At 39.9% G+C, this 27,819-nt stretch overlaps 1 protein-coding gene across 1 annotated transcript; it reads right to left on the bottom strand.

The window, feature by feature from the left end:
• Nucleotides 1-27,229, bottom strand: sars1 (seryl-tRNA synthetase 1). The gene is made up of 11 exons (XM_078546591.1): nt 27,021-27,229; nt 20,984-21,054; nt 19,603-19,683; nt 12,801-12,959; nt 11,760-11,903; nt 9,820-9,975; nt 8,156-8,377; nt 7,389-7,518; nt 6,400-6,557; nt 1,923-2,052; nt 1-433 (listed from the first exon to the last, which is right to left on the bottom strand). The coding sequence occupies exons 1-11, from the start codon at nt 27,154-27,156 to the stop codon at nt 279-281; spliced, it is 1,542 nt and encodes a 513-aa protein (XP_078402717.1). The 5' UTR covers nt 27,157-27,229; the 3' UTR covers nt 1-278.
• Nucleotides 27,230-27,819: the final 590 nt, after the last annotated feature.

The raw sequence follows: 27,819 nt of genomic DNA, 5'->3' as shown, positions 1-27,819 counted from the left end.
CATACTTATTTAGTAGTTATTTATTATTGTAAATCATTGAAGAGATAAAATTCCACATTCCATGAACATACATTGGCAGCAAACTCTTCATAAAACTTCCTCCATTTCAAGTAAATGCTAATCTGTCCAGGAGATGCACATTATTACTATTACATACATTCTGTTTATCTGATTTTACTTTACACAGATCTCAGTTACAAATAAGTCATCCACAAGAGTAATTATTTTGGACCATAAGTACACGAAGTATAATTTTACAGTTTAATTAAAAGGATTCATTAATTGTGGACAGACATGTTCTGTACTTTATTTTCCAAACTGGTATCAGAGAATGCAGGTTTCTTCTTGCTTCCTTCTTGCTGCTTCTTCTGTTTTTTAGATACTTCCTGGTCAATTGGTGCAGGCTTGACAAACTTGATCAGCTCAGTCAAACCTATTTGAATAAGATGTATATATATTTGTGGGTAAAAGATGATGAAACACTTCATTTAAGGTTAATATTCAGAAAATTATCTCGTAGTAAATGTTGAAATTTCAGTTGCTTCTAATTCTAAGATATAGATGCAAAGGAATTTGAACATATCAGATCAAGAGCTGCATTTTTGTTTTGTCTGAAGAACACACTCCAAATTTAGAAAGCAATTATAAATTTAAGAAAATTATTTTCATCTTTTCCCTTGGAAGCACGTCCCCTTGCTGAGGCATACATAGTTCCATAGATGCTGACCACCCTTTGTTATCTTACTGAAGTGACTACATTTTACAGAGTGTTAAGAAGGTTATTGAGCCATTTGGTCCGATTCTATCCTCACTCTGCTCAGTCATATGCCCTTCACAGCTGCAATCACTATACATTGATCAAGAGAAGGATCCAAGGCTGATTTTTCTTCACACCGTCTCAGGGGTGATGAGGCCAATGCCCAATTGCCCCCTCAGGCAAGATCAAACCTAGAAACTTCTTGATCTGTATGACTGAATATCAAATTTCACAGTGTTAAAAAATAATGTTACAGACTCACAATAAATAACTTGAATTCTTGTGAAGGGAACTTCAAAACATTACACGAGTTCAACGAGTTTGGGGTGAGAAAAGATAATTTGGCAAAAGCTCTTCCCATTAGTAACCCAACTCGAACATCATATCCTGCATCTAAATCTAAAAGCCTCCATCATTTAATAAGAGCTTCAACTATTTCCTTAAGATTGTTTAGAACTTCAGCTGGATTTCTATCTTCTCTCTTATTTTGTGTCTTCTCAATCATTGTTTACTTATAAATTTTTTGACCCTCCCCTTCCATATCTATTTAAATTATCTTAACTCTTGCTGTTATATCAATAATTAGTCTCTTGGATTAATTCATACTGTTCAAATTCAGCTCATCAGTCTTGTCTGACTTATCCCCCAACAGTCCGCGTTACCTATTAACTCAACACTATTTGACTAGCAGCCACTGACTGGCTAGCAATTTACCCCATGACTACATTCCTGAAATTTCTCACTTTACCAAAGACTGGCAATGACAATTGTATAGAGTTTCACTAGATTTAGAGAAACTAACCGTGCTTTTTTTTAAATTTGTGGACAAGATCAAGACTTCCATTTATATAGCACTTATCATGACCATCAGACATTCAAAATGCTTTATAGCCAATGAAGTACTTTTAAAGTGTAATCACTGTTATACCATAGGAAACACAGCATCCAATATGCACCCTGAGAACAGCAATGTGATAAATGACTAGATAATTTTTTTATGATGTTGATTGACAGATAAATATTCACCAGGACACTGTGGATAACTCCCCTGCTCTTCTTTAAAATAGTCAACTAAACTGAGTCATATTGATGGATAGGGCAGAGGCCTAACACTAACTACATAGCCTGCAAGGTTCTTACGCCCATAAACACTTTTTCCACTTACCTGGTGGCATGTACGGCCTTAGATTTTCAGGTACCACTATACCGTCCTCAGTCTGGTAATTCTCCAGGATAGCACAGATAACACGAGTCGTTGCACACATTGTAGCATTTAACATGTGTACGAACTCAGCCTGGGAACAAGAGTAAAGAGTTATACTGATTCTCTGTTCTTCACACTTCCTTTTTATTTACAAAAACTTAAAGTGAATCAATCGTCTTTCAAATCAGTTTTTTTTCTCTTCATCCTGTAATTTTCTACCTTCATCAATCCTGTCCTGAAGACAGCTTCATGCTGAGGTACAGTTCCATAAGTACTAGTAGCCCACCAGTATCTCACACAAATAAATCAACCTCATATCTAAGTCTTGACTGTGGCAGATTGGCCAACCACGCAAGGCATCACAGATGCCTAATCTTACTCTCACTTGACATCTAAACAGACCCACTTCCAGTATGAATCACACAAGAGAGATCAGGATGATTCGAACCCTGGCTGTTTCGCCCCCCTCTGGGCTAGGGAGCTGAAGCCAGCTTATGTATCATCCCTGCCTCACCAAGTGAAATCAAATTGTCATATCCGGACTTCCTTGATCTGTGTGGTTCAGCCCAACACTACACAGTGGATTTACTCACTATTTTTAATCACAGAAACAGTTTTAGTAAATAAAAAAGCACAATTTTCACCCAAGGAATGACAATTTGTAGACCTAATTAGGTAGACAAGTCCATCATACCAATTACCTGATTTTAAAGGTTGAATACATCAACCAAAATGGTGTCTCCAGCATCCCATTTAAACAAAAAAAAGTAAACCTATGCTTAGACTTTCCTTCATTGTTAACATTTTCCAAACTGTTTGATGAGTAAGTATGTGGCATTGTTTCAATTATTAGGGGACATAGATTTAAGGTGAGAGGAGAAAACTATAGAGGAGATGTGCAGGGCAAGTTTTTTTATGCAGAGTGTCTGGAATTCGCTGCCAGAGGAGGTGGTGGAATCAGGTACGATAGTGGTGTTTAAGAGGCAGCTTGACAAATACATGAATAGGATGGGCATAGAGGGATACGGACCCCAGAAGTGCAAAATGTTTTAGTTGACGGGCAATATGATCGGCGCAGGCTTGGAGGGCCGAAGGGCCTGTTCCTGTGCTGTACTTTTCTTTGTTCTTGTTCTTGAACCATATAAATAAGAAAGGACACAAATTTGGGCAGAGTTACCTCATCTTAACCAGATCAACCAAGGTGTGACAAGTGGCTTCAATGTTCCCATGCTAAGGACAAAATAAATACCTTACCAGCAGTTGCACATTCTACTGTTAAGGACTTCTTGAAAGTGCAGATGCCACTAAAGGATGACATGAGTTTGTTTGTAGTTGCCCCATAGTTAAACAGCACACTAATGCCTCTTTGAGCACTGAGGGTAGTAAAGGCATAAAATGTACTCTGGTTAGGGAACTTACCATGAGTGGGAAATTAGTACCAATGCTGACTGAACTGGTTGAGTCCTGAAGGACATAGCTGCCAGACTGAGCCTGTGTCAGGTGGTGAGGAAAATAACAGAAGGGAAAGCCTTGACCTTGCCCTCACCATTCTACCTGTTGTAGATGCATCTGTCCATGACAGTATTGATAGCAGTGAGCACTGTCCACGTGGAGAAGATGGCCTGTCTTCACGCTGACTGCCTGTTCCATTGTATTGTGTGGCACTATCATCGCGCCAAATAGGATAGATCCAGAACAGACCGAGCAGCTCAAACCAGGCATCTATGAGGTGGTGTGGGCCACAAACAGTAATTGAATTGCATTCCTCCACAATCCATAACATCATGGGCCAGTATATCCCTCATTACTATTAAACCAGGGATTAAGCCTAGTCCAATGAGGGGGGCAGAAGAAGATGCCTGGAACAGCACCAATCATACTAAAAATGAAGTGCCAAGTTGTTAAAGCTACAACATGACATCGCATGCATGTTAAACAACAGAATCAGGATGCTATAGACATATAGGGCTAAGTGATCCCAGAACTAAATGATTGGATCTATGGTCTCCAGTCCTACCAGATCCAGTCAAGAATAGTGGTGGACAATTAAGCAACTAACTGGAGGAAACTCTTTTCGAGTTACCAACAGTCACAGATTGCAACTTCTTTCGAGTACAATCACAGTTCTTGGTTTTCCAGGAGTGGGACATGAACCCACAACCCTCTGATTCAAAGGCGAGGGTGCTATGAACTGAGCCACAGCTGACACCTCCAACTAACTGGAGGAAACTCTTTCCAGTTATCAACAGTCACAGATTGCAACTGTTCCAAGTACAATCACAATTCTTGGTTTCCGGGAGTGGGACATGAACCCACAACCCTCTGATTCAAAGGCGAGGGTGCTATGAACTGAGCCACAGCTGACACCTCCAACTAACTGGAGGAAGAAGCTCTGGCAACATCCCATCCTTAACGATGGGGCAGTGCAAAAGAAGCACTTGCAATCATTTTCAGCTAGAAGTGCTCAGGGGACAACCATCTCGGCCTCCTTCTGAGGTCCCCACCAAAACAGAAGCCAATCCATCAGCCAATTCAATTCACTCCTCATGATATGAAGAAATGGCTGAGTGCAATGGATACAGCAAAGGCTATGATTTCCAATAACATCCTGGCTGTAGTGCTGAAAACTTTTGCTTCAGAACTAGCTGCGCCTCTAGCCAAACTGTTCCAGTGTAGGAACAACACTGGCATTCACCTGACAAATCAGAAAATTGTCCAGGTGTATCCTCGTCACACAAAGCAAGACAAATCCAATCTGGCCAATGACTGCCCCATAAGTCTATTCTCAAACATCAGCAAAGCAGTGGAAGGTTTTGTCGAAAATGCTATTAAGTGGCGCTTCCTCACCAATAACCTAATTACTTATTTGGCTGAGTGTGGGGTCAAGGAGCCCTAGTAAAACTGAAATTAATGGAAATCGGTGGGGGGAGGGAGAGAGAAACTCTCCACTGGTTGCAGTCACACTCAGCACAAAAGAGGAAGGTTGTAGTTGCTGGAGGCCAATCATCTCAGCATCAAGACATCGCTGCAGAAGTTCCTCAGGGCAGCATTCTCAGCCCAACCATCTGCAGCTGCTTCATCAATGTCCTTCCCGGCATCATAAGGTCAGGAGTGGAGGTGTTCACTAATGATTACAGTGTACAGTACCAATCGTTACCCTCAGTTATTTACACACTCTGTGTCTATATGCAGCAAGACCTGGACAACATGCAGGCTTGGGCTGATAAGTGGTAAGTAACATTAGAGTCACACAAGTGCCAGGCAATGACCATCTCCAACAAGAGAAAATCTAACCATCTCCTCTTGACATTCAGTGGCATTAGCATCGTTAAATGCCCGACCATCAACATCCTGAGGGTTACCATTGTCCAGAAACTGAACTGGACCAACTATATAAATACTGTGGCTACAAAAGCAGGTCAGAAGCTGGGAATTCTGCGATAAGTTAACTCACCCTTGTAACTCCCCAAAGTCAGTCCACCATTTATAATACACAAGTCAGGAGTGTGATGAAAACTCTTCACCTGCCTGGATGAGTGCGGCTCCAACAATACTTAAGTGTGACTCCATCCAGGGCAAAGCAGCCCACCTGCCTGGCACCCCAGTCACCGCCATAAACATTTACACCCTCCATCATTGGTGCACTGTAGCTGCAGTGCGTACTATCTACAAGATGCATTGGAGCAACTCACCAACACTGCTTCAACAGCACCTACCAAACCAATGATCTCTACGTCTATATTAGGGCAAGGGCAGCAAGCACATGAGAACAGCACCAACTGCAATTTCCCATCCAGTCACACGATTCAGATTTCCAAATGTATCACTGTTTCTTTAACATCATAGAACTCTCCCCAACTCCCTGTGGGAGTACCAACCCCATGTAAATTGCAGCAGTTCAAAGCGGCGACTCATCACCACCTTAAGAGCAATTCAGAATGGGAAATAAATGCTGGTGTTCCAGTGAATCCAACACCCATGAAGGAATTAAAAAGAAAGTAATTCATTTAACAACAATTCAAGCTTTTCCTTTTTTCCTTTGTGACAAATGGTTATGCTCATGAAGGTTGTTGAATGGAACACTTTTCCATTCTTGCCATCTGGTGCCTAAACCAAGGTCTAACAAGATAAAGGACAGTCAAATGCAGCATTAAATCAATCCAATCTGTCCCATACAATGTTCCTTAGTGAAAAGAACACTCCTTACTTTGCCAGTGTGAGTCTACCAATTTAGTGCCAACTTGTGCAAGCAATGCTTTGTGCTCTTGGCCCAGATCCAGAAAGGACTGGACTCAAACAGCTTTCACATTATAGTATTACAATTGTCTGACATACATTTTTGTTTCATCATCATCTTTGTCTGATCCCTGGTTGTCAAAATGAAAGGACAGTGTATTGCACTTTATATCCATTCCTCTTATCCCAACTGTTGACTTACTTTGTCCATCATTTTTTTGGTTTGTCCATATCTAATTCGTAGCCTTCGTGCTTGGTAATCTGTACAGTTAGAACAAGACACCAACTCCCGGAAGGCAGCAGAACCAGGAAACCAGGCTTCCAAATCCAGCTTTTTACTTGCAGCATGATTCAATGCACCTACCAGAGCAGAAAAAACAAAATGACTTTAGACCCATTTATGTACACAATGTAATATCAAGTGGAATAAAAGTGGATGATATAATTTTGGAACTGTTTATACAGTAGACAAAGTGAGATGGTAATGTCATTTCTCTACCTGCTCTGCCCCTTTCCCTTCAGAAAATTAGAACTTTGCAGTTCATTGACCTTTCTGTGTCTATGATAAGTATCACTTTATAATCAGATACCAGGAGCTACAGCCAAAACAAAGCATGCCAGGTTCTGCCACCCTTGCATGTTCATTGCAACAGCTTAACAAAAAAGCAAATGATCACATCCAAAGGAAGTGAGTGAGATCTATGATCAGAAATTGAAGTTTATTAGTTAAACTGCTGGATTTTTGATATAAAATAAAACTGAGAAGATCCATCTTTACAAATACATTCCTCACACTGCCAGTAAACACTATGATAATTCAGAGAAGTCTTATTTGTATTGTGTAACTTGCTATTCAGTTGCATATTCCCACTTATCAGTAAGTGAGAAAAGCTGCCTAAGTGATCTAAAAAACTAACAAATAAGAGTAATTAGCTTTTAAAAAAATCAAAACCACATTTCTTACTGTAAGAACAGAACATATTACAGAAACACAGTTGATTAAAACACAGCTTTTCAACCTTCAGTCTTAGACTGAAGTAGTATCTTGTTTTCCATTCTTAGCCCTCATTTACCAATGGTTGTCAATCCTTCAATGACTTCAATATTCGAGTTGTTTTTCTTGAATTTAACACAAAATAAGTGACATTTTATATATGTTCAACCAAAGCAACTGCATGATTTTTCAGGTACCTGATACAATATTTATAATGCGGTAAGGAAGGCCCAAAGACTGGTAGAATTCTTCAGCAGTTCCAATCATTTGCTCAAACATATCCCATGATTTATTATCGTGAGGGGATGCAAAAACAAACTGTTCAATCTGTGAAGACAAAAATCAGATTCATACTGAACCAGTTCTCTGTCGTGAAACAATCTTAACTGATCAACAAATCTATTGATTTATTGTTCTGAAGTAAACTTTATAAGTTATTACTGTTAGAAGGAAGTGTTTATACAATATACTTTCTGCCCCTATAGTAAAATTAGTCTTAGTTTGAGGCAACAAAATATCATCTGTAGTGACCAAGATAATTTTTTTCTCCTCTAGTTTTCTTCCCTAATCCTTTATTCCCTGAAGCAGTAGTTCCTGCTCAGGTACAATCTAAGGGGCTGCTGGTAGCTCTGTCAAGTGACCACAATTCACGTGTAAAATGGTCACTGATTGGTTGAATGCAATTCAACACAAGGGCCAGCACAACCTAATATAACTCTATCCTCCCCTGAAGTCCACACAAATGTAACTCCAGGAGAACAATCAGGGGGAGAAATGCTGGCTGAGCATATTCCCCCCCTAGTATTGGGCAATAAGACAAATAGTAATCACCTAGTGCTGGAATGGGTGTCATGAGAAGTAAAATTTGGTTTGTCGGGTACTCAATAAGACAGCGCCATACCACACCACTTAATTTACTGAGCTAGCCTCAATACCTAGCATATTTCCAAATATTTCGATTTACCTTTTCAAATTGGTGAACACGGAAGATGCCCCTAGTATCACGGCCATGTGAGCCAACCTCCTGACGGAAGCAGGTGGAAAGTCCAGCATATTTAATAGGGAGGTCCTCAGGTTTTAACCATTCATCTCTATGCAACGCTGCAATTGGCTGCTCAGAAGTGGCAATCAGGTATTTCTCATCGATTGAGCTGTCATCTGATTTCTCACTGCCTTTTCCAACAACCTAATGAGAAAACGGGGATTTGCAGTTCAGTATAAGATTTTTGTGTACCTTCACTTTTGGCATCATTAAGTGCTGACTTTTGTTTGTAGCACTGAAATATAAAAATCTAGTTAAAACTAGAAAAGAAAATTGCACTTATTTACAATGGTTTACTTGGGTAAAATATTTGGTATAGGAGCAAAAAAAGGAAATATGGATTAAGTAGAACAGTGGTTTCTTAGAGCTTACTGAGAAAGATCTCGGAGTTGCAGTGGGTACATCTTATCAGCACAGTGTTGAATTATAGATTTAGAAAACTGCAAATAAAATACTGGATTTTTATACTGGATTTAATAAGCAGATGGCAAGAGCATAAATCAGAAAAGGTCATATTATTGCCTACAGCATTTGTCAGAGACCATCCCATGTACTGTGTGCAGTTCTCATCATCAAGCCATTGTAAGGTAAATACTGCTTTTGGGATGGTATGAGGCAAGGATATTAAGAATTTTATGAAGAAAGATTGGGGTTTTCCTAACAGATAAGCTAGTTATTACAATGACTAAACTCTAGAGATTCAGGAGGTCTCAGGTTCAACCCAGTATCTGTTAATTTCAGAAAGAGCAGCGGTGGTTCAATATCTCTGTTGAGACAGGACACAGTAAGTGTCTGCTGTCTAGAGATTCCTGTTGAAAATTCTGTTTTTGTACTTGCCGCACCTAATCTTATAGTCTGAAATAAAAACATAAAATACTGGAAATACTCAGGTCTGGCAGCAGCTGTAGAGAGAAGCTTATTTTATCATCTATCCTTTTGAAGGCAATCTCTCCAAGAGCAGGGTACAGCCTAATGGTGTCACCAGCTCTTTGGTACCTTACCACAGTGGCTATTTTTCACATCAGCCAAGAGAGTGATTATCCTCATGCCATTTAAACATATGAGGAGCACTGTCAAATCCATGCAGAGCTAACCAACATTCACATGCATGCATCCTTCAGGAAGGAGCAATGGTTACCAAGGGATGGGAAACATGCTTGAACTTATGTTCCTCCAAGCCATCTGCAGTGTCCCCAATGATGTTCTAGTTAAAAATTAGTCACTCATCACAAACCAGGGATTAAAAGTGGGATCTTCTGATCTATTTGGCTCCGTATAACATTAGCCAGTGCATGTATTAACTGAGCATCAGAGGAGTCCAAAAGGAATCATGAATCCCTTAAATTTAGTGAAAATTTAAAGCAAAGGTGGCTGTTATTGATAATATAATGCTCAATAAGGTGAATGTGGATAAACAGGGGATTTATAAATGATGGCAAATGCTGTTCATGATAATCTGTTCATGGGTGACACCACAGCATAAATCATCCTATTTCTAATAGCACATGCAGGTGTGGGAAAAGATGGAAACATTTTTCCTCCATTATGATTTATGACCAGATAAAGCAGTTTTATTATTTTAATACCTTATAGAGTTCTTCATCAAACTGACTAAGTTGGGCCACTTCTTGCATCACTTCTTTTCTCATAAAGAATGGTGTATAAAGTGGAGTATAGCCTTGGCTGCACAGACACCGCAGAGCATGTTGGATCAGGGCTTGTTCCAGAAATACCAAAGGACCCTGTAAAAACAGGACTGAAAATACTGAATATATTGCAGAGCACAGGATTTGTCTACTCTAGTACATGTCAATACTTATAAACTTAATTCTGCCAAACATCATCTTGCACACACACAACTCATACTGAATATCAGGGTCAATTAGCTTTTCTTTTTGATCCCTATCCTGGCAAGGGAAAGTTCATTTAAAGAATACAAAAGTTTCTCCATTCTCTTTAGTTTAGATGAAACTACTCCATAACCACTGCAACCAGAAACAGGCATTGATCTGCACAGCAGGGATCGGAAGTGGATGTTACATGTGCAAAGTGAGGAAAAAAATACAAAAGTGAACCTGTACAGCTAGCTGAACATTATGGATTTTTCTCTTTTTTTGTATTTTCAGACTGGATAAATGAGAAAGCAAAAGTGGAAAATTGATCATTTTGTTCTTTGCAGTCTACATATGCAAAAAAAATTACAATCAACATTTTAAGAAAGGAAGCTAATGCAATGCATTTAAAATAATAGTTGTAAATTACAAAAACCAGCCATGAAAAATAATTTGTTTTGAAAATATACAAGTAAATGTCTTTGCTATATTAATTATCCAATGAACGCTGAGTGGCTGAGCTAATTGATACCAGAATGTTCAAATTCAATCCAAATTCTATTGCAACTAACTGAAGACGATCAGGTTCAGCTATGATGCTCACTCTATGCAGTAAAACAACCCTCACTGGGAAGGAACGCTTACACACAAACCTCAAGTGATGTACCAGAGGGGAGACCTGCACATAGACCTCTGCCTCAGAGAGAAATAAAAGCCTTCAGTAGTGTAATATTACTTGGTTACTAACCAGAGTACTAATTGTTAAAATCTAAGTTTATTATTAGAAACTAACATCTAACATTATTAGGAAATAGTCTTTGTAGAATTGCAAAGTGGGAAAACTTAGAAATAGGTATAGAAATGATGCCAGGTAGTGGGACGATGGGAAAACTATGTCAAGTTATTAGGAAGAGCTTACTTGCAGCAAAAAAGCTGAGTGGAAATTGCTTGTGCATGTAAAAACACAGAATTGGAATCTCTAGGCCTCTCTAGGAGTTAAGACCTTGGAGCTTTGAGGTAAGAGACAGTCAAACAAAAATGGATGTGAAAAACATTATGCAATAGTGTGACGATCACACGGAAGAAACCTGGGTTGGTCAAGGAAAGTATGCTCAAACACGGGGGCAGATGATGATTGGAGTGTGGGAGGGATTAGGTCAGGATAAAAGTGTGCCTCCCAATCAGATTCATGCGATAGAGAAATCTAGGAGAGAAAGAAAGCGAAACCAAAGGAGCCCGAAGACCAAAAGAGTAGTAGTCATTGGGTACTGTCGATGTAGACCATAATTGATGGGCTGAATGGCCTCCCCTTGCACTGTAAAGTTTCTATGATTCTGTGTGCTCCCCGTCCAGCCATAATACAGGAAGTATATAACCCATGTTAGACTGTAAATCACTGCCTGAGTTTATTGCCTTAATTTACCTAAAAACTTAATAAACTTGTTCTGACCTTATTTCATTGAAGCAGAATCATGATTGAACTTTTTGCCAGTCATTTCCCATAACAATTAGGGGTTCAGAACACCCAAAAACCAACAGTGGAGGAGAATTGTTGCGAAAATCGTCAAGATGAGAAAAACCTCAATGCTCTACCAGGATGTGCCACTATTTGTATTCATTTATACCGGATGAAATTGATAGGTTACAGCAAAACCTTTCCCAAAAAATTGTCATTTAACCTCTTTTAAGCTCACCTTCAAGAAATACCCTCGGCTCCCTGCAACTACAGACGCCTTCTCTCCTTCAAAACCATCAACCATTACCACCAGGTCAACATGAGAGTACTTCTTCATGACTGTACAGTCTCCCCATGTTCGCTCCACTTTATTGTCTACATCCTGCAAAAGGAGGAACATTGGAATCTCCTAAATTTCCATCATATTCTAAAATCAGAAATAAATTGAAAATGAAATTTTTCAATAATCAACTGCAGATCATCTCTCAATAAGCTGACAACAGTGACAATACAATTGTTAATCCTAGTGCAAATGTGCCTAAAAATTCTGAATTATGAAGACTAACTGGTTGGACAAATGTCTTGGATACTACATTCTTAAACAGTATAGGGATTATGTGATTGATCAAGACAAGACATGGCTGGACAGACAAAACTGCCTTCTGACCCTCTTCAGTACAATCTCATGAGGCTAAAGCGGTTATCCAGCAGAGCCCCTGATGTAGGAAATAAATTGGTAATTGGAACAAATACTCCTATGTTATCAGGTCATGTCTCTAAATATGCAAAGCGATTCTACTGATCTTGGGGGCACACAATATCACATTCCATTGGTTTGCCCATTGTTCAAGTTGGTGAGTAAAGTGTACTAAACCTCCAAGTGATTCTGCCAGCAACACATTAATACCAGCAAAAAGCTCTGCTGAAATATTTTCAGAAATACCTGAAATGCACATTCTAAGGCCATCCTGAATAATGCTATCTACCACATCACTGAAGAAGATATTGAGAATGGGATGGATGCCTCACTCTTCATTTGAAATTGATTCAGTGAGTCTTTTGTCTATATCTTTTCCATGAGTCAACCCAAAAAACACTTTCATGTTACTTGGATAACGTGGTTATAACAGACCTCTCTTTAGGGGTGACCCACCTGAATTTGAACTCTATTCTAGGAAAACTCTTTATAATATGAAAGAGAGTGTGTTGGAAAATAAAGGCCAGATCTTAAAATAAAATGAAGAATTCAAACCAGAAGTAAGGTGAGCTTTGTTCTTACCTCATCATTGCTGATGGGTACAGAGGGATGCAGGATATTACCAATTTCTCTCAGACTGTCTAGCCTCTGTCCTTCCAGTTTCAGACGGTCTGCATCACATTTGCCAATAGCTTCATCAATGAGAATCCGTACTTTCTTGATCTGAGTTACAGTTAAACCCTGAAAAGTAAGAATATACAACTGTAAAAGTTTGTAGTTCAAGAAGCTATTAAAAAATACGATGGCGTCATTTGCTGCATTAGTCAGCTTAACTTGCACTGCATTACAAAAAGGTGTAACTTCTACTTGTAATTATATTCTGCTGAGTTACGCAGTTGAAAAGGATAACTAAACAGGGAAAAAGTTTAGTATTAAAGGACAAAATCATTCACTAAGAAAATTCAAAAATACAGAGATTCATATGGCTTTATTCACCCTTAATGAATAAGGAAAGGGAAGGAGGGAGTACTTCTTTGCCCACTCAGCCATTGTGCTCCCACCTCAGGGTGTAGGATGGGCCAAGTTCCTACAACAATAATTCTCTACAAGACCAAAAACACCGCCTGTCTATTTTCAGCTTAAGGTACTGTAGTGTCAAAATGCAAACTGAGAAAACACTATAAAAAAAATCTCTCCAGTGTCCATCATTATTTACAGATAAGAACATGGTTGCCACTTTCTACCTCACCAAGATGGCCTGACTAAATCAAACTCTAGATGTGAAGATGCATCCTATAGGTCCTTGGTTCCTGCCTTTATAATATTCTAGAGGAATTAAAGGTACAAAAAGCACACTACAATCTAGAAATTTAGCTTTACCAAAACATTAAGCAGAGCTGAAACATGGTTAAGGATTTCATGAATAGGCAGCACAAAACTGTACACACTGCCTCAGCAATAGACTCAGAAAATGTAAAACCAGAACAAGCTGTAATAAAGTAGAAAGAGCTGGTTTTAGATAGACTGAAGTGCAACGACATCCTCACCTCACTGATCTTCAGCTGTTGTAACTCATCTCACCAAAGTCTGTGCCTTATTGCTTCCTCTTCAACTCACTATCCCAACCCTGAACTAAAATCACAGAATTGTTACAGTGGAGAAGGAGGCCATTCGGCCCATCATGTCTGCACCGGCTCTCAGAACATTTTAACTTCGTGCCAATCTCCTGCCTTTTCCCTGTAACCCTGCACATTGTTTCTATTTAAATAATCATCCAATTCCCTCTTGAATGCCTTAATTGAACCTGCCTCCACCACACTTTCAGGCAGTACATTCCAAACCCTAACTACTCGCTGTGTGGAAAAGTTTTTTCTCATCTTGCATTTGCTTCTTTCGCAAAATACTTTAAAACCGTGCCCTTTGGTTCTTGATCCGTTTACGAGCAGGAACATTTTCCCCCTATCTACTCTGTCCACACCTCTCATGGTTTTGAAAACTTCTTTCAAGTCTCCTCTTAGCCTTCTTTTCTCCAAGGAAAACAGCCCCAACTTCTCCAATCTTTCTTTATAACTGAAGTGTCTCAGCCCTGGAACCATTCTCATAAACCTCTTCTGCACTCTCCCCAATGTGTTCACGTCCTTCCTATAGTGTGGCACCCCAGAATTGGACACAATATTCAGCTGAGATCTAACCATTGTCTTACATAAGTTCATCATAACCTCCCTGCTCCTGTGCTCTATACCCCTATTACTGAAGCCTAGAATACTGTATGCTTTAGAAACAGCTCTATCTGTCCTGCCACCTTTAATGACTTATACACCCTGGTCTCCCTGCTCCTCAAACCCTTTAGAACAGTACCCTTTATTTTATACTGTCTCTCCATGCTCTTTGTACCAAAGTGTATCACCTCACACTTCTCCACATTGAACTTCATCTGCCACCTATCTGCCACTCCACCAATGTGTCAATGTCCTTTTGAAGTTCTACACTCCTTCTCACAGTTTACAATTCTCCCGAGTTTTGTGTTGTCAGCAAACTTTGAAATTGTCCCCTGCACACCAAGATCTAGATCATTTATATCAGGAAAAGGAAAGGTCCCTATGCCGACCCCTGGGGAACTCCACTGCAAACCTTCTTCTTGCAGAAAGTGTGAGTGAGGCAAGAGGCAGTACAAACCACTTACAAAAAAAATAACTGCAACAGGAATGGGTGGATCCAAATGGCAAACAGCAAATAAGATGAGCTTTTAATGCTGACCTGATATACTTGACCAAACATTTGGGCTAGTACCTTTCTAACCATTCTACACAGGTGGCTGGCAAATATTTTCCTGTCATGGAATAAAACTACTAAATTACAAGGTGCCTTTGTTTTGTTCCATGTGTACTTAAGTTACATAATATCAGCTCAGCAATAGAAAACGGAACACTCCCGTAATGAAGGCGCACCATAAGCCTGATGAGGATTTTATTTATAAAGCTGGAAATAAGTGAAATTTTGCTTGATGATTCCTGGAGCTATCCTTCACTTTTACGAGCACAACTGTTCCAGGTGCAATGCCTGTCCCAGATGCAACAGTTGGATTATTTCTACCTACACCACTCTCCAGGGTCTAAATCCTCCTCCTATCTGAGACAACAATTTACAAGTATTTTCTCCAGTTTGATGTACTGAGAATTCACTGTTCTGAATAAACTCTACAAGGAAATGGCCAAATAGAGATTAAGGGTGGTCACTTTTCCAAATTTCTCTGTTCTGCCCATTCATTGCCACAGAAGGCTGTGGAGGCCAGGTCATTGAGTGTATTTAAGACCGAGATAGATAGGTTCTTGATTGGTAAGGGGATCAAAGGCTACGGCGAGAAGGCAGGAAAATGGGGTTGAGAAACTTATCAGCCATGATTGAATGGTGGAGCAGACTCGATGGGACAAATGGCCTAATTTCTGCTCCAATGTCTTATGGTCTTAAGCACAATCCTGACCAACTCAACTAACAGCCTCCATTACCATCTGAACAAAGCCCAAAGCAAATTTCATCTCTCTCCCCACCAACCTGCAGCTTACACACTGAAGTCAGCAACTTCAGACATTAGCAATCTTTCCCATTTTCCTTCACTATTTTTCCCACAGAACTTCCATTTTGATTTCCTTCCAAATTGGAGCCGATTTCCTTATTTGTCTTTTTAATATCTATCCTGACTAACTGAGGTGATTTTGAATATCTGGCATAACTTTGCTTCTTTACGGCTTCTTTTTAAAGACTTGAGTACAGGCTAACCAACCGATTAATTGCTCTTTTAAAATAGGAGTAGGCATACTTGACATTTGTAATTTCTTCCCTGCCCCTTTGTTTTATTCACTGTTATAAAGAGTCTTGCTTGCCTTCTATAAAGAGGCAACACTGAAATTTTAACCTTTTCTCTTCACAGGTATTTATGGACTTGCTGTGTATTACCAACATTTTCTAGTTTTATCCCAAAATTCCGATTTAAAAAACTGATGACCATTAAGTTCACCTATAGAGTACCTTGAAGAATACAACAAGGTGATATGGTGGCTCAAGAGTGTAAGTACATTCATTGTTCAATGACAAAGAACAAGGGCACACACCAGTCTGAATCCTGTTCCACACTGTTTACAATCTGAGCTGCTTCACAGAAACATAGAAACTAGGAGCAGGAGTAGGTCATTCGGCCCTTCGAGCCTACTCTGTCATTCAATATAATCATGGCTGATCCTCTATCGCAATGCCATACTACCGCGCTCTCCCCATACACCTTGACGCCTTTAGAGTCCAGAAATCTATTTCCTTCTCAAATATATTCAGTGACTTGGACTTCACAGACTTCTGTGGTAGAGAATTCCACAGGTTCACCATCCTCTGAGTGAAGAAGTTTCTCCCCATCTCAGTCCTAAATGGCCTACCCCGTTTCCGGAAATGGTGACCCCATGTTCTAGATCTCCAGCCAGAGGAAACATCATCCCTGTATCCTGTCAGAATTTAATACGTTTCAATGAGATACCCTCTCATTCTCCTAAACTCCAGTGAATACAGGCCTAGTTGGGCCAGTCTCTCCTCATACGACAATCCTGCCATCCCAGGAATCAGTCTGGTGAACCTTTGCTGCACTCCCTCTATGGCAAGTATATCCTTTCTTAGGTAAGGTGACCAAAACTGCACACACTACTTCCAGGTGTCTCACGAAGGCCCTGTATAACTGTAGTAAGACACCCTTACTCCTGTATTCAAGTCCTCTCACAATGAAGGCCAACATACCATTTGCCCTCTTAACTGCTTGCTGCACTTGCATGCTTGCTTTCAGTGGGACACCCAAGGACACCCAAGTCCCTTTGTACATTAACATTTCCCAATCTATCACCGTTTAAGTAATACTCTGCCATTCTGTTTTTCCTACCGAAGTGGATAACTTCGTATTTATTCATGTTATACTGCATCTGCCATGTATTTGCCCACTCACTCAAACTGTCTAAATCGCCTTGAAGCCTCTTAACACCCTCCTCACTGCTCACATTCCCACCAAATTTCATGTTGTCAGCAAACTTGGAAATATTACATTTTGTTCCTTCATCCAATTATTGATATGTATTGTGAATAGTTGGGGCCAAAACACTGATGCCCGCAATACCCCACTAGTCACTGCCTGGCACTCCGAAAAAAGACCCGTTTATTCCTACTCTCTGTTTCCTGTGTGCTAACCAATTCTCAATCCATGCCAATACATTACTCCCAATCCCATGTACTTTAATTTTACACACTAACTTCTTATATGGGACTTTATCAAAAGCTTTCTGGGAATCCAAATACACCACATCTCCCTCATCTATTCTGCTACTTACTTCCTCAAGAAACTCCAGTTGGTTTGTCAAACATGATTTCCCTTTCATAAATCCATGTTGGCTTTGTCTAATCCCGTTGATACTTTCTAAGTGTAATTACATCCTTTATAATAGACTCTAGCATTTTCCCTACTGCTGATGTTAGGCTAACTGGTCTGTGATTCCCTATTTTCTCCCTCGCTCCTTTTTTAAATACTGGGGTTACATTTGCCACCCTCCAATCTGCCAGGACTGTTCCAGATTCTACAGAATTTTGGAAGATGACAACCAACTCATCCACTATCTCCATGGCCACCTCCTTTAGTAACCTGGGATGGAGATTATCAGGCCTTGGGGAGTTATCGGCTTTTAGTCCCATTAATTTCTCCAACATTATTGTTTTAGTAATACTAATTTCCTTCAATTCCTCCTTCTCACTAGACCCTTGGTTCCCTAGCATTTAGGGAGGTTATTTGTGTTTTCCTCCGTGAAGACAAAACTAAAGTAGTTGTTTAATTGCTCTGCTATTTCCTTGTTCTCTATTATAAATTATCCTGTTTCAGAAGGTAAGGGACCTATATTTGTCATCACTAATATTTTTCTTTTTACATAGTTATGGAAGCTTTACTGTCCACTTTTATGTTGCTTGCAAGTTTACTCTCATATTTTATTTTTCCCCTTTTATCAATCTCTTAGCCTTTGCTGAATTCTAACTACCTCCAATACTCAGACTTGCTACTTTTTCTAGCAACTTTATATGACTCCTCTTTGGATCCAATACTATGCTTAATTTATTTTGTTAGCCATGGTTGGGCTGCTTTTCCTGTTGTGTTTTTGAGCCAGAAAGGAATGTATAACTGTTGCAATGCATACATTAGTTCCTTAAATATTAGCTATTGCCTATCTACCATCATGCCTTTTAATGAAGTTCCCCTGTCTATCTTAGCCAACTCATGCCTCACACCATCGTAGTTTCCTTTGTTCAGATTTAGGAACTTAGTTTCAGATCAGACTATTTCATTTTCCATCCTAATGAAGAGTTCTATCATGTTATGATCACTGTTCCTAAAGGACCCTGCACAACAAGGTCATTAATTAGTCCCTTCTCATTGCACAATACCAAATCTGGATAGCCTGTTCCCTAGCTGGTTCCTCAACATATTGGTCTAAAAAACCATCTTGTACACACTCTAGGAATTCATCGCTACAGTATTATTGCTAATTTGGTTTGCCTAGTCTATATGTAGATTAAAGTCACCCATTACTGTAGCACCCTTGTTATATGCATCTCTAATTTCCTGTTTAATGCCATCCCCTACCTTCTCACTATTGTTTGGAGACCTATAGGCAACTCCCACTAATGTTTTCTTCCCCTTGTTGCTTCTTAGTTCCACCCAGACTGATTCTACATCTGGATTTTCTGATCCAATATCCTCTCTCACTATCGCACTGATTTCATCCTTAACTAATAACATCACCTCCTTTTCCTTTTTGCCTTGGATATTCAGTTCCCAGCCTTGGTCACTCTGCAGCCATGACTCCGTAATCACAATCATATTGTACCCGTTTACATCTATTTACGCTGTTAATTTGTCTACCTTATCACGAATGCACATAGGAAGAAAAGATAATCAGATGGGAAAGAAATCACACGTGGGTGGTCTCTGGTGCTTCCTGGTTCTGTGCCTACAGAAAGCACTGGTGGTAGCCCAGGAATAAGATACAAGGCCACTCTTGCAATTGTAAACAGTAAACCAGGTCATGAAGAAAGAAACTAAAAGTAGAAAATCAAGGAGGGAACTCATCCAAACATGGACATTAGAAATAAAGCACATGTGCTCATTTACTTATATTGAGGTCAAACACATGAATTCTCTTAATGTTACTCTTCGGTGCATTTTACATTGAATTGTTGCTCACTACAAATGTAACTGTTGGTCAAAACAACTTAACTGTATTCAAACTGTATTTTTTTAAACAACAAAAAAATACAGTACTACAGCAATATGGTAGAAATAGAAAACGATTATTGAATCAGTGCCACTTACACTTAAAACTTCAGCATTGAGGTCATCCAGGTTTTGCGAACTTTGTGGTACAGCATCACTTTCACCAACAGGCTCCTTTTTCTATGAAAAAACAGAGTGATAAAAGTTAAAATCATTGTATAAACATGTATTAAACAATCATAAATCTGCTTAACTAACTTGGTTTCTGAATTTCTTGTATGGTAATAAATTAATTGTTTGCCAGGTTAGATGAAAACATGCCTCAGTCTAATTATTCAAACTATGTTTCACAAAAATCATCAAATGTTTTATTTGCCAATACACAATTTCATCGATCATCATTTATTGAATACATGAGACGCAAAGCTGTAACATGTTGAAATTAAAAGACACCACAATTGACTGGACGCCACCAAGAGCTGCTACCATTAATAACCACACAGCCTCCAGGAATGGAGGAAATACTTGTAATTTTATAGCACTTTTCACATTTTGAGGATGTCCCAAAATGTTTCATGGCAATCGAAGTCAAAGCCATAGTCGTAATCTCATTAAACATGGTAGCCAGTTTCTATGGAGCTAGTTCCCCAAACATGAATAAGATAAATGACAAGATAGAATAAGATAAATGACAAGATAGACTGTTTTAGTGATGTTGGTTGAGGAATAAATGTTGACCAGAAGAGCTGTCCTGTTTTCCTTTAATAGTGCCATAGGATTGTTTAAACTCACCTTGAAATTTTCAATCTATCTTAAAATTTAACCGCTCTTTCCACAGGACACAACCTTATAGCCATCTATGCGATAATTTATCAAAGGTTTTTTAGGGAATCAAGATCCACAATATCTTTGAAGTTAAATTAATTATTTGATGGGTTTATCAGCCTTGGCTCTGTGATAGCACTCTTGCCTCAGAGTCAGAGGATCATGGATTGAAGCACAACACTAGAAATTTGAACACACAATCTAGGCTGATACTTTGGCAGAGGTGTTGTCTTTTTGCAGAAAAATTAAACCGAGGCCCTGTATTCCTTTTCAAGGTGAGTTTAAACAATCCTTTGGCATTAATGAAGGAAAACAGGACAGCTCGCCTGGTCAATTTATTCCTCAACCAACATCATTAAAACAGTCTATTTTGTCATTTATTTCTTGTTTGGGGAGTTAGCTCCATAGAAACTGGCTGCCATGTTTAACAAGATTACAACTATGGCTTTGACTTCAATTGCCATGAAACACTTCAGGACATCCTCAAAATGTGAAAATCACTATAAAATTTCAAGTTTTTCCTTTTTTTTATTGTTATTCCTCCGGTAAGACAGCTCATCATACATACGATCTACTAAAAACACCTTATGGTGCTGAATGGGGAATATCATTAGTGACAATAGTGAGCTGGAAATTTTAGATAGGAATAATTTACCTTCATTTTTTCTCCAATTGTTTTACTGCAAAGGTTTTTCAGTTTGTTTAAGTTGTCGACACGGAACCGACCTGGTTGAGAATAGAAAGATGTGAGCGGAAAACATGACAGGTATACGTTCAATGTAAAGAACAAGAAGCAGGGACATACTTTGAGCAGTGGAAAGCACTTGCATAAAGATGCTATATTTCTTTGGATCACCAAGCTAGTTTGCAAAAATTTAATAAACTAATTTGATGTATTATCAAGTAACACCTCAAACTTGCCTACTTCAGATAAAAATTTTTTCGCTTCTTCTGACAGATAATGTGAGAGAACTGAATATGTAACTGATGGATTTATCAATTTGAAATTAAACACTTTAAATCCCAAAAAACTTTGAATGTCTGAAAATTACTTTTTCCCTGTTGAAAATAATGTCATTTTATCATTCCAAAAAAAAGGAGTACAATTCCATATCAGGTGTTACCACGAGGAATACATCTGCTTACAGAAAAAAATTGGAATTATCCGAATTCCCTTGAACAAGGATACCAGATTATACGTGCTCTGTGAGGGCAGCATTTAATGCTGGACAGGAAATTAAACAAAAAATAAAATGTTCTTCATTAAAGGTCAAGACAAAAAAAATCATGGAGCCTATCTGTAGTTTAGTTTAAAAACTTCAAAAATTCTACCCAGGAATTTTTGGAAGTAGAGCAAAAAATTAGGGATGACATTTTTGAAAATTCATACTGGCCCTTATTTTGCAGGAATTTTTGACGACAGTCTATCAGTATTTGCTATCATTACCTATTTAAAACTGACCAGAACTTCTGGGCTCTGTGCAAGCGCAGATTAACTGCGCTTATCATTACAATAATTGCCAGTACAACATTTTGAAACAAAGTTTCAAAACTTTGTAGTCCATCCTACAGTCTAGTTCTAGTGTGAGTTGAACATCTGACACAATGACATCACTTCCTCGGGATTTTTCCACACAATTGTTTAAACTTGTAACATGGAATAAATCTAGGCCTCTCTCATCATCGATATCCACTGTATCCATTTTATTTATTTTTTATTATTCATTCATGGTATGTGCACGTCGCCAGCTAGGCCAGCATTTACGCCCATCCTTCATTGCCCTTGAGAAGATGGTGGTGAACTGCCTTCTTGAACCACTGCAGACCACGTGGCTTAGGTACACCCACAGTGCTGTGAGGGATGGAGTTCCAGGATTTTGACCCAGCAACAGTGAAGGAATGGTGATATACTTCCAAGTCAGGATGGTGAGTGACTTGAAGGGGAACTACGGGGTAGTGGTGTTCCAATGTGCCTGCTGCCCTTCTTTTAGATGGTAGCGGTTGGGGGTTTGGAAGGTGCTGCCTAAGGAGGCACGATGAGTTTCTACAGAGCATCTTATGATGGTACACACTGCTGACACTATCCGTCAGAGATGGAGGGAGCAAATATTTGTTGCCAAGTGCCAATCAAGTGGGCTGCTTTGTCCAGGATGGTGTCAAGCTTCTTGAGTGTTGTAGGAATTGCACTCATCCAGGCAAGTGGAAAGTATTCCATCACTCCTGAATTGTGACTTGTAGATGGTGGACAAGCTTTGGGGAGCCAGGAGGTGAGTTATTCACCACAGGATTCCCAGCCTCTGACCTGCTCTTGTAACCAGTGTTTATATAGCTAGTCCAGTCAGTTTCTGGTCAATAGTAACCCCCAGGATGTTGACAGTGGGGGATTCAGTGATGGTAATGCTATTGAATGTCAAGGGCCAATGGTTAGATTCTCTCTTGTTAGAGATAGTCATTGCCTGGCACTTCCATGGCGTGAATGTTACCTGCCACTTGTCAGCCCAATATTGGATATTGTCCAGGTCTTGCTGCATTTGGACTGCTTCTTTATCTGAGGAGTCGCGAATGGTGCTGAACATTGTGCAACCATCAACTAACATCCCCACTTCTGACTTTACGATGGAAGGAAGGTCATTGATGAAGCAGCTGAAGATGGTTGGGCCTAAGTTACTACCCTGAGGAACTTTTTCATTCGTTCATGGGATGTGGGCATTGCTCCCTAGGCCAGCATTTATTGCCCATCCCTAATTTCCCTTAAGATGATTGATGAAACTCCTGTGGTGATGTCCTGGAACTGTGATGCTGAATCTCCAATAACTACAGCCATCTTCCTTTGTGCTAGGCATTATTCCAACCACCGGAGAGTTTTCCCCTGATTCTCATTGACTCCAGTTTTGCTAGGGCCCTTTGTTGCCACACTCGGTAAAATGCTGCCTTGATGTCAAAGGGCAGTCACTGTCACCTCACCTCTGGAGTTCAGGTCTTTTGTCCGTGTTTGAACCAAAGTTGTAATGAGGTCAGGATCTGAGTGGCCTTGGCGGAATCCAAACTGAGCGTCAGTGAGCAGGTTATTGCTAAGCAAGTGCTACTTGATAGCACATAGACTGATGGGGTGGTAATTGACCGGGTTGGATTTATACTGCTTTTTGTGTATGGGACATACCTGAACAATTTTCCACATTGCCGGGTAGATACCCATATTGTAGCTGTACTGGAACAGCTTGGCTCGGGGTGCGGCTTAGCATTTGTTTCTCCTCCTTCAGTGGCATAATCTAATCCTGACTTGACCAATCCTGCAATTTCTTTGTTGTGTTCCCTAAATTGTATGGCTTTCCCCTCCCACCACTCCTTATATATACTTAAATATAGTTTAGGTATATTTAATTTGCTTCTCTACTTAATGTCTTTCACCAGAGAACTATAGAATCGCACAGCAGTCAGCTCATCATGCCTATGTTGGCTCTTTGAAAGAGTTAATACAATTAGTCCCATTTCCCTGCTTTTTCCCCACAGCACTGTTTCCTTTTCAAGTATATATTCAATTCCCTTCTGATAGTTATTGTTGAACCAGCTTCCACCATCTTTTCAGACAGTGAATTCCAGATCATCATAACTTGCTGTGTTAAAAAGAATTGCCCACATCTCTCCACAGTTCTTCTGGCAGTTATCTTAAAACTCTGTCCTCTGGATACCAACTCTCCTGCTAGTGGAAATTATTTCTCCTTATCTACTCAATCAAATCTCCTCATAATTTTGAACACTTCTATTAACTTTATATAATGCCCTTAATATAATAAAGCATCCCAAGTTGCTTCACAGAAACATTATCAAGCAAAATCTGACGTGGAGCCACATAAGGGGGTATTAGGGCAGATGAGCAATAGGTTTTAAAGATCATCTTACAGGAGGAAAAGAAGGTGGAGGTTTAGTAAATAAAATACAGAATTTAGGGCCACAGCAGCTGAAGGCACAACCACAAACAAAGGAGCAATTAAAATCAGGGATATGCAAGAGATCGGAATTGGTGGAGTGCAGATATCTCAGAGGGTTTAGGGCTAAAGATTAGAGAAATTGGAGGGAAAAGGCCATGGTGGGTTTTGAAAACAGGAAAAGAATTTCTAAAACCGAGGAGTTGCTTAACTGGGAGCAAATGTAGGTCAATGAGTACAATGGTGATGGGCAAGTGGGATTAGGTGCAAAAAAGAATATGGGAGGTAGAGTTTTGGATGACCTTACGTTAATGAAACCTTCCCTGTTTTAAGGAGAACAATCCCAGCTCCTCTAGCCTCTGCACTAAGTAACAGACTTCAGTTATGTGTAATGTACATTACATTGCATTTCTGGTAAATTTTTGAAAATGAAAAATGTCAGCGCAGAAATTTGGAACACCACTCCTTTCAGTCACTGAGTGTGACCAAACACTCTCATTGAAGGTACAGTATAATTAAGAGTTCACAATTTCTACACTGCCCTAATTTCACCGGAGCACTCTTTACTGCATTTTTGATTCCTCACCCCAGCTACCCTGTGCCCTGAGTGAGACCGACAATTAATGTCAATTTAGTGTATGATTTACGTTTTAGCCTAAAGAAGAATTCAGAGAGAAAGTTTCATCCCCAGTGTGAACTGAATTAGACCTAAATCCCAGAGATACTCATGCAATATCCAGCCTTCCTGAACAATGAAACTTAATTTACACCTATTGTGTGTGGAAGAAGTTATCAGAAAAAATTCACACATGACATTATTGTGCATTGCTGAATCTTTAGCTGACATGGGAGTTTCTTTAAAGCACAATGGTGCATGTGTGAAATGTTTCTATATCTGAACTGTTAAAAACATTTTGTATACTAATTCTCATTAGCTAGGGATAACTTTTACTGGCACCTACAGTTTGGAAGTAAAATACTTAGAAAAGTTGAACTGCAGCATACAGAACCACCCCCCTCCCCCACCAAAGATTAGGTTTTTATTTATTGTTCGTTTTCTGTTAAATTAAATGTCTTTAAAAAATCTTTTTTACTAAACGTCCACCTGCTTTTTGTATCCTCCACAACACAACTTGTTGTGACTACATTATCACGCAATATACAGCCATGCACCAAAATAATTCTGCAGGAGCATTTACTGCAGAAAGAACATTACTTCAATAATATGTTCATATGAAAGTAATGTATTTTGAGCACTATACTCAAAAGAGGAAAATACAATTTATGGGTTTGGAGTCTTGTCATTGCTATATCCTTGATTGCTAAATTTAGTGAAAAAGACTATCCAACTGGCCACATCTTAGTTACTCCGTCAGAAAAGAACCACAGCAACTTAAATATCAATTCAGAGATAAAATAGTAAACTAAAATTATGGACAAAAGCTACAGAAAAAGAAAACATTTCATAGATTCATTTGGAAAGTAAAACAAAAATCTGGCTTGCTTGAGATTGCATCAGCTTCTGAAAGTCAACAGCAGACACCCTGTGGAACCGCATGGTTATTACACCAATGTTACCCTGCCACTTAATGCATTTGTCAGGAAGTGCCCTATAGACAAGTATTTCACTAAAGGCCCTCTTCCAATGGTATAACTAACTGCAACTTTTTCTCTAAAAAGGTCACACATCATTTGAGTTGTTACTTCTTACAGATGGGAGGTTATACTTTTAAATACCAAAGTGCACATGAACTACATGCACTACCTAAAAAAAAACTGTGATTACATTACCAAATAACAATTGCTGCATTTTCACTGCAGTGACTGATCTAAAGGCATTCACAGCAATTCAGGTTTCAGCTTGGCAATATCCTTGCTTGGCTTCTGCCTAGTTGGAACTCCACTGCAAAGGAGATTGTTCTGTGCATGTATTGTGTGTGCTGATACATTATGCGTCAAGCTCTCTTTCTCAACAGTTAAAAATATAATTATTCAGTGTAGAGAACCACTGTAGCCTATTGAGTAAAGCCCCAAAGATCCAACAACCAGATCTGACACTGGTCTGACACCACTGAATTTTCACCTTCCTGTGCAAATACCATGATCAGAAACCTTAGCTTTGAGTCCAAATATTGAATCTACCGATCAGTATAGTTTAGGGCTCCACAAGAAAACATTCTTACTCATTTGATTTGGGGGGCTGTCATTAAATGCTTATAAAATGTTAATGGCAACCTCTAAGTCATGGATTCAGTCCATACCAAAGGCTTTTCTAATCTGCTCAATAGTCAGCAAAAACCATCAGAATGGGAACTGTATGGGGTTTAAGGTTAATTGCGCTACACAGTTGCCACCCACCCCAAGCTACATGTGAACTGAGTCAGAGTGACAATCCAGTCGCCCTTCCATTCAGAATTGGACAAGTCTGCAGGAAAGAGCTAGGCACACGCATGCGCAGCAGCCCCTTCCCCGCAGACACCATTCGATGGGCCTGATTGGGATCGGGGGGGGGGGGGGGGGGGGGGGCATCCCCCACCGCCCCTGCCCCGCTACCCATCCCCCACCGCCCCTGCCCCGCTACCCATCCCCCACCGCCCCTGCCCCGCTACCCATCCCCCATCGCCCCTGCCCCACTACCCATCCCCCACCGCCTATCCCGTTCCCCCCCCCCACCCCCAGGCCCTGTTAAAATCCCCCCCCATCCCCCCCATCCCATCCCCCATCCCCCCCATCCCATCCCCCCCATCCCATCCCACCAACACCCACATTTCCTCCATTCTGAGTCCGCCTCCACCAGTTTATCCACCAGCGACACGTCTTTGAAGCGATTCACTTGGTTCTCCCGGACTTTCTCGGGATCTCCCCCCTTGTCCTTGCGGAACAGGTCCAGATCGAGTACCATTGCGACCTCCGGAATTTCACTGGCCCCCGCAACCGGCAATAAAAACGCTCCGCTCAGGCTGCTCGCTCGCTCGCCCGCCGAGCATGCGCAGAAACCCTGCCGGCACCTGGCCCGAGGCAGCGCCACCAACAGGCGCCTCGTCAACACGGCACCGAATGTTGTCCTGGGATGTTGCAGTACACTATGCACATTTCGTACGTTAAACTCTCCAAAGCAGATAGCACGAAATACAATTTCATAAAAATTACAAGTGCATTAATGTCAATGAGGAGATGTACTAATTTATAAACACAGGAAGTGCTGATGACACACTGCATTTGTAAAGGGAATGGCGAAGATGTTTGTAATGTATACTTTTTCATCGTCACGAAACCATAACAGTGTTTTCCTTTATTCAGATGCAGTTGTGTTGAAAGATAGTCGTCCAAAATGGTAACCTGGCCTTTCTCTTTTGAGATATTGACTGGTCTGCTGTGTACTTCAATCATTTTCTGTGTGCCTTCTCAATTTGCAGATTTAGCGTTTTTTCCTGTATATGTCATTTGCTCTTGTGTTGAAAGCACCACTACGGCAGGCGCTTGTTTAACTGGGAACAGTAGAAAGCAGCACATGAACGAAAATGTATTGATGTGCAGTAAAGTTTCTTTTGTCAACAAGATCCTG

Source organism: Cetorhinus maximus, chromosome 8 (genome assembly GCF_964194155.1).
Source record: "Cetorhinus maximus chromosome 8, sCetMax3.hap1.1, whole genome shotgun sequence".
Classification (NCBI taxonomy): domain Eukaryota; kingdom Metazoa; phylum Chordata; class Chondrichthyes; order Lamniformes; family Cetorhinidae; genus Cetorhinus; species Cetorhinus maximus.
Note: the sequence above shows the minus strand (reverse complement) of the source record. Positions and strands in the feature narration are given on the sequence as shown.

Excerpts from the sequence above, each read along its gene's own strand:
- sars1 (XM_078546591.1), bottom strand. The coding sequence starts at position 27,156 with ATGGTACTCGATCTGGACCTGTTCCGCAAGGACAAGGGGGGAGATCCC. Across the intron at positions 21,055-27,020 it reads GGACTCAGAATGGAGGAAAT|GTCGGTTCCGTGTCGACAAC; the intron begins GTGGGTGTTGGT and ends ATTCTCAACCAG. Across the intron at positions 8,378-9,819 it reads TTGATGAAGAACTCTATAAG|GTTGTTGGAAAAGGCAGTGA; the intron begins GTATTAAAATAA and ends TTTTCTCATTAG.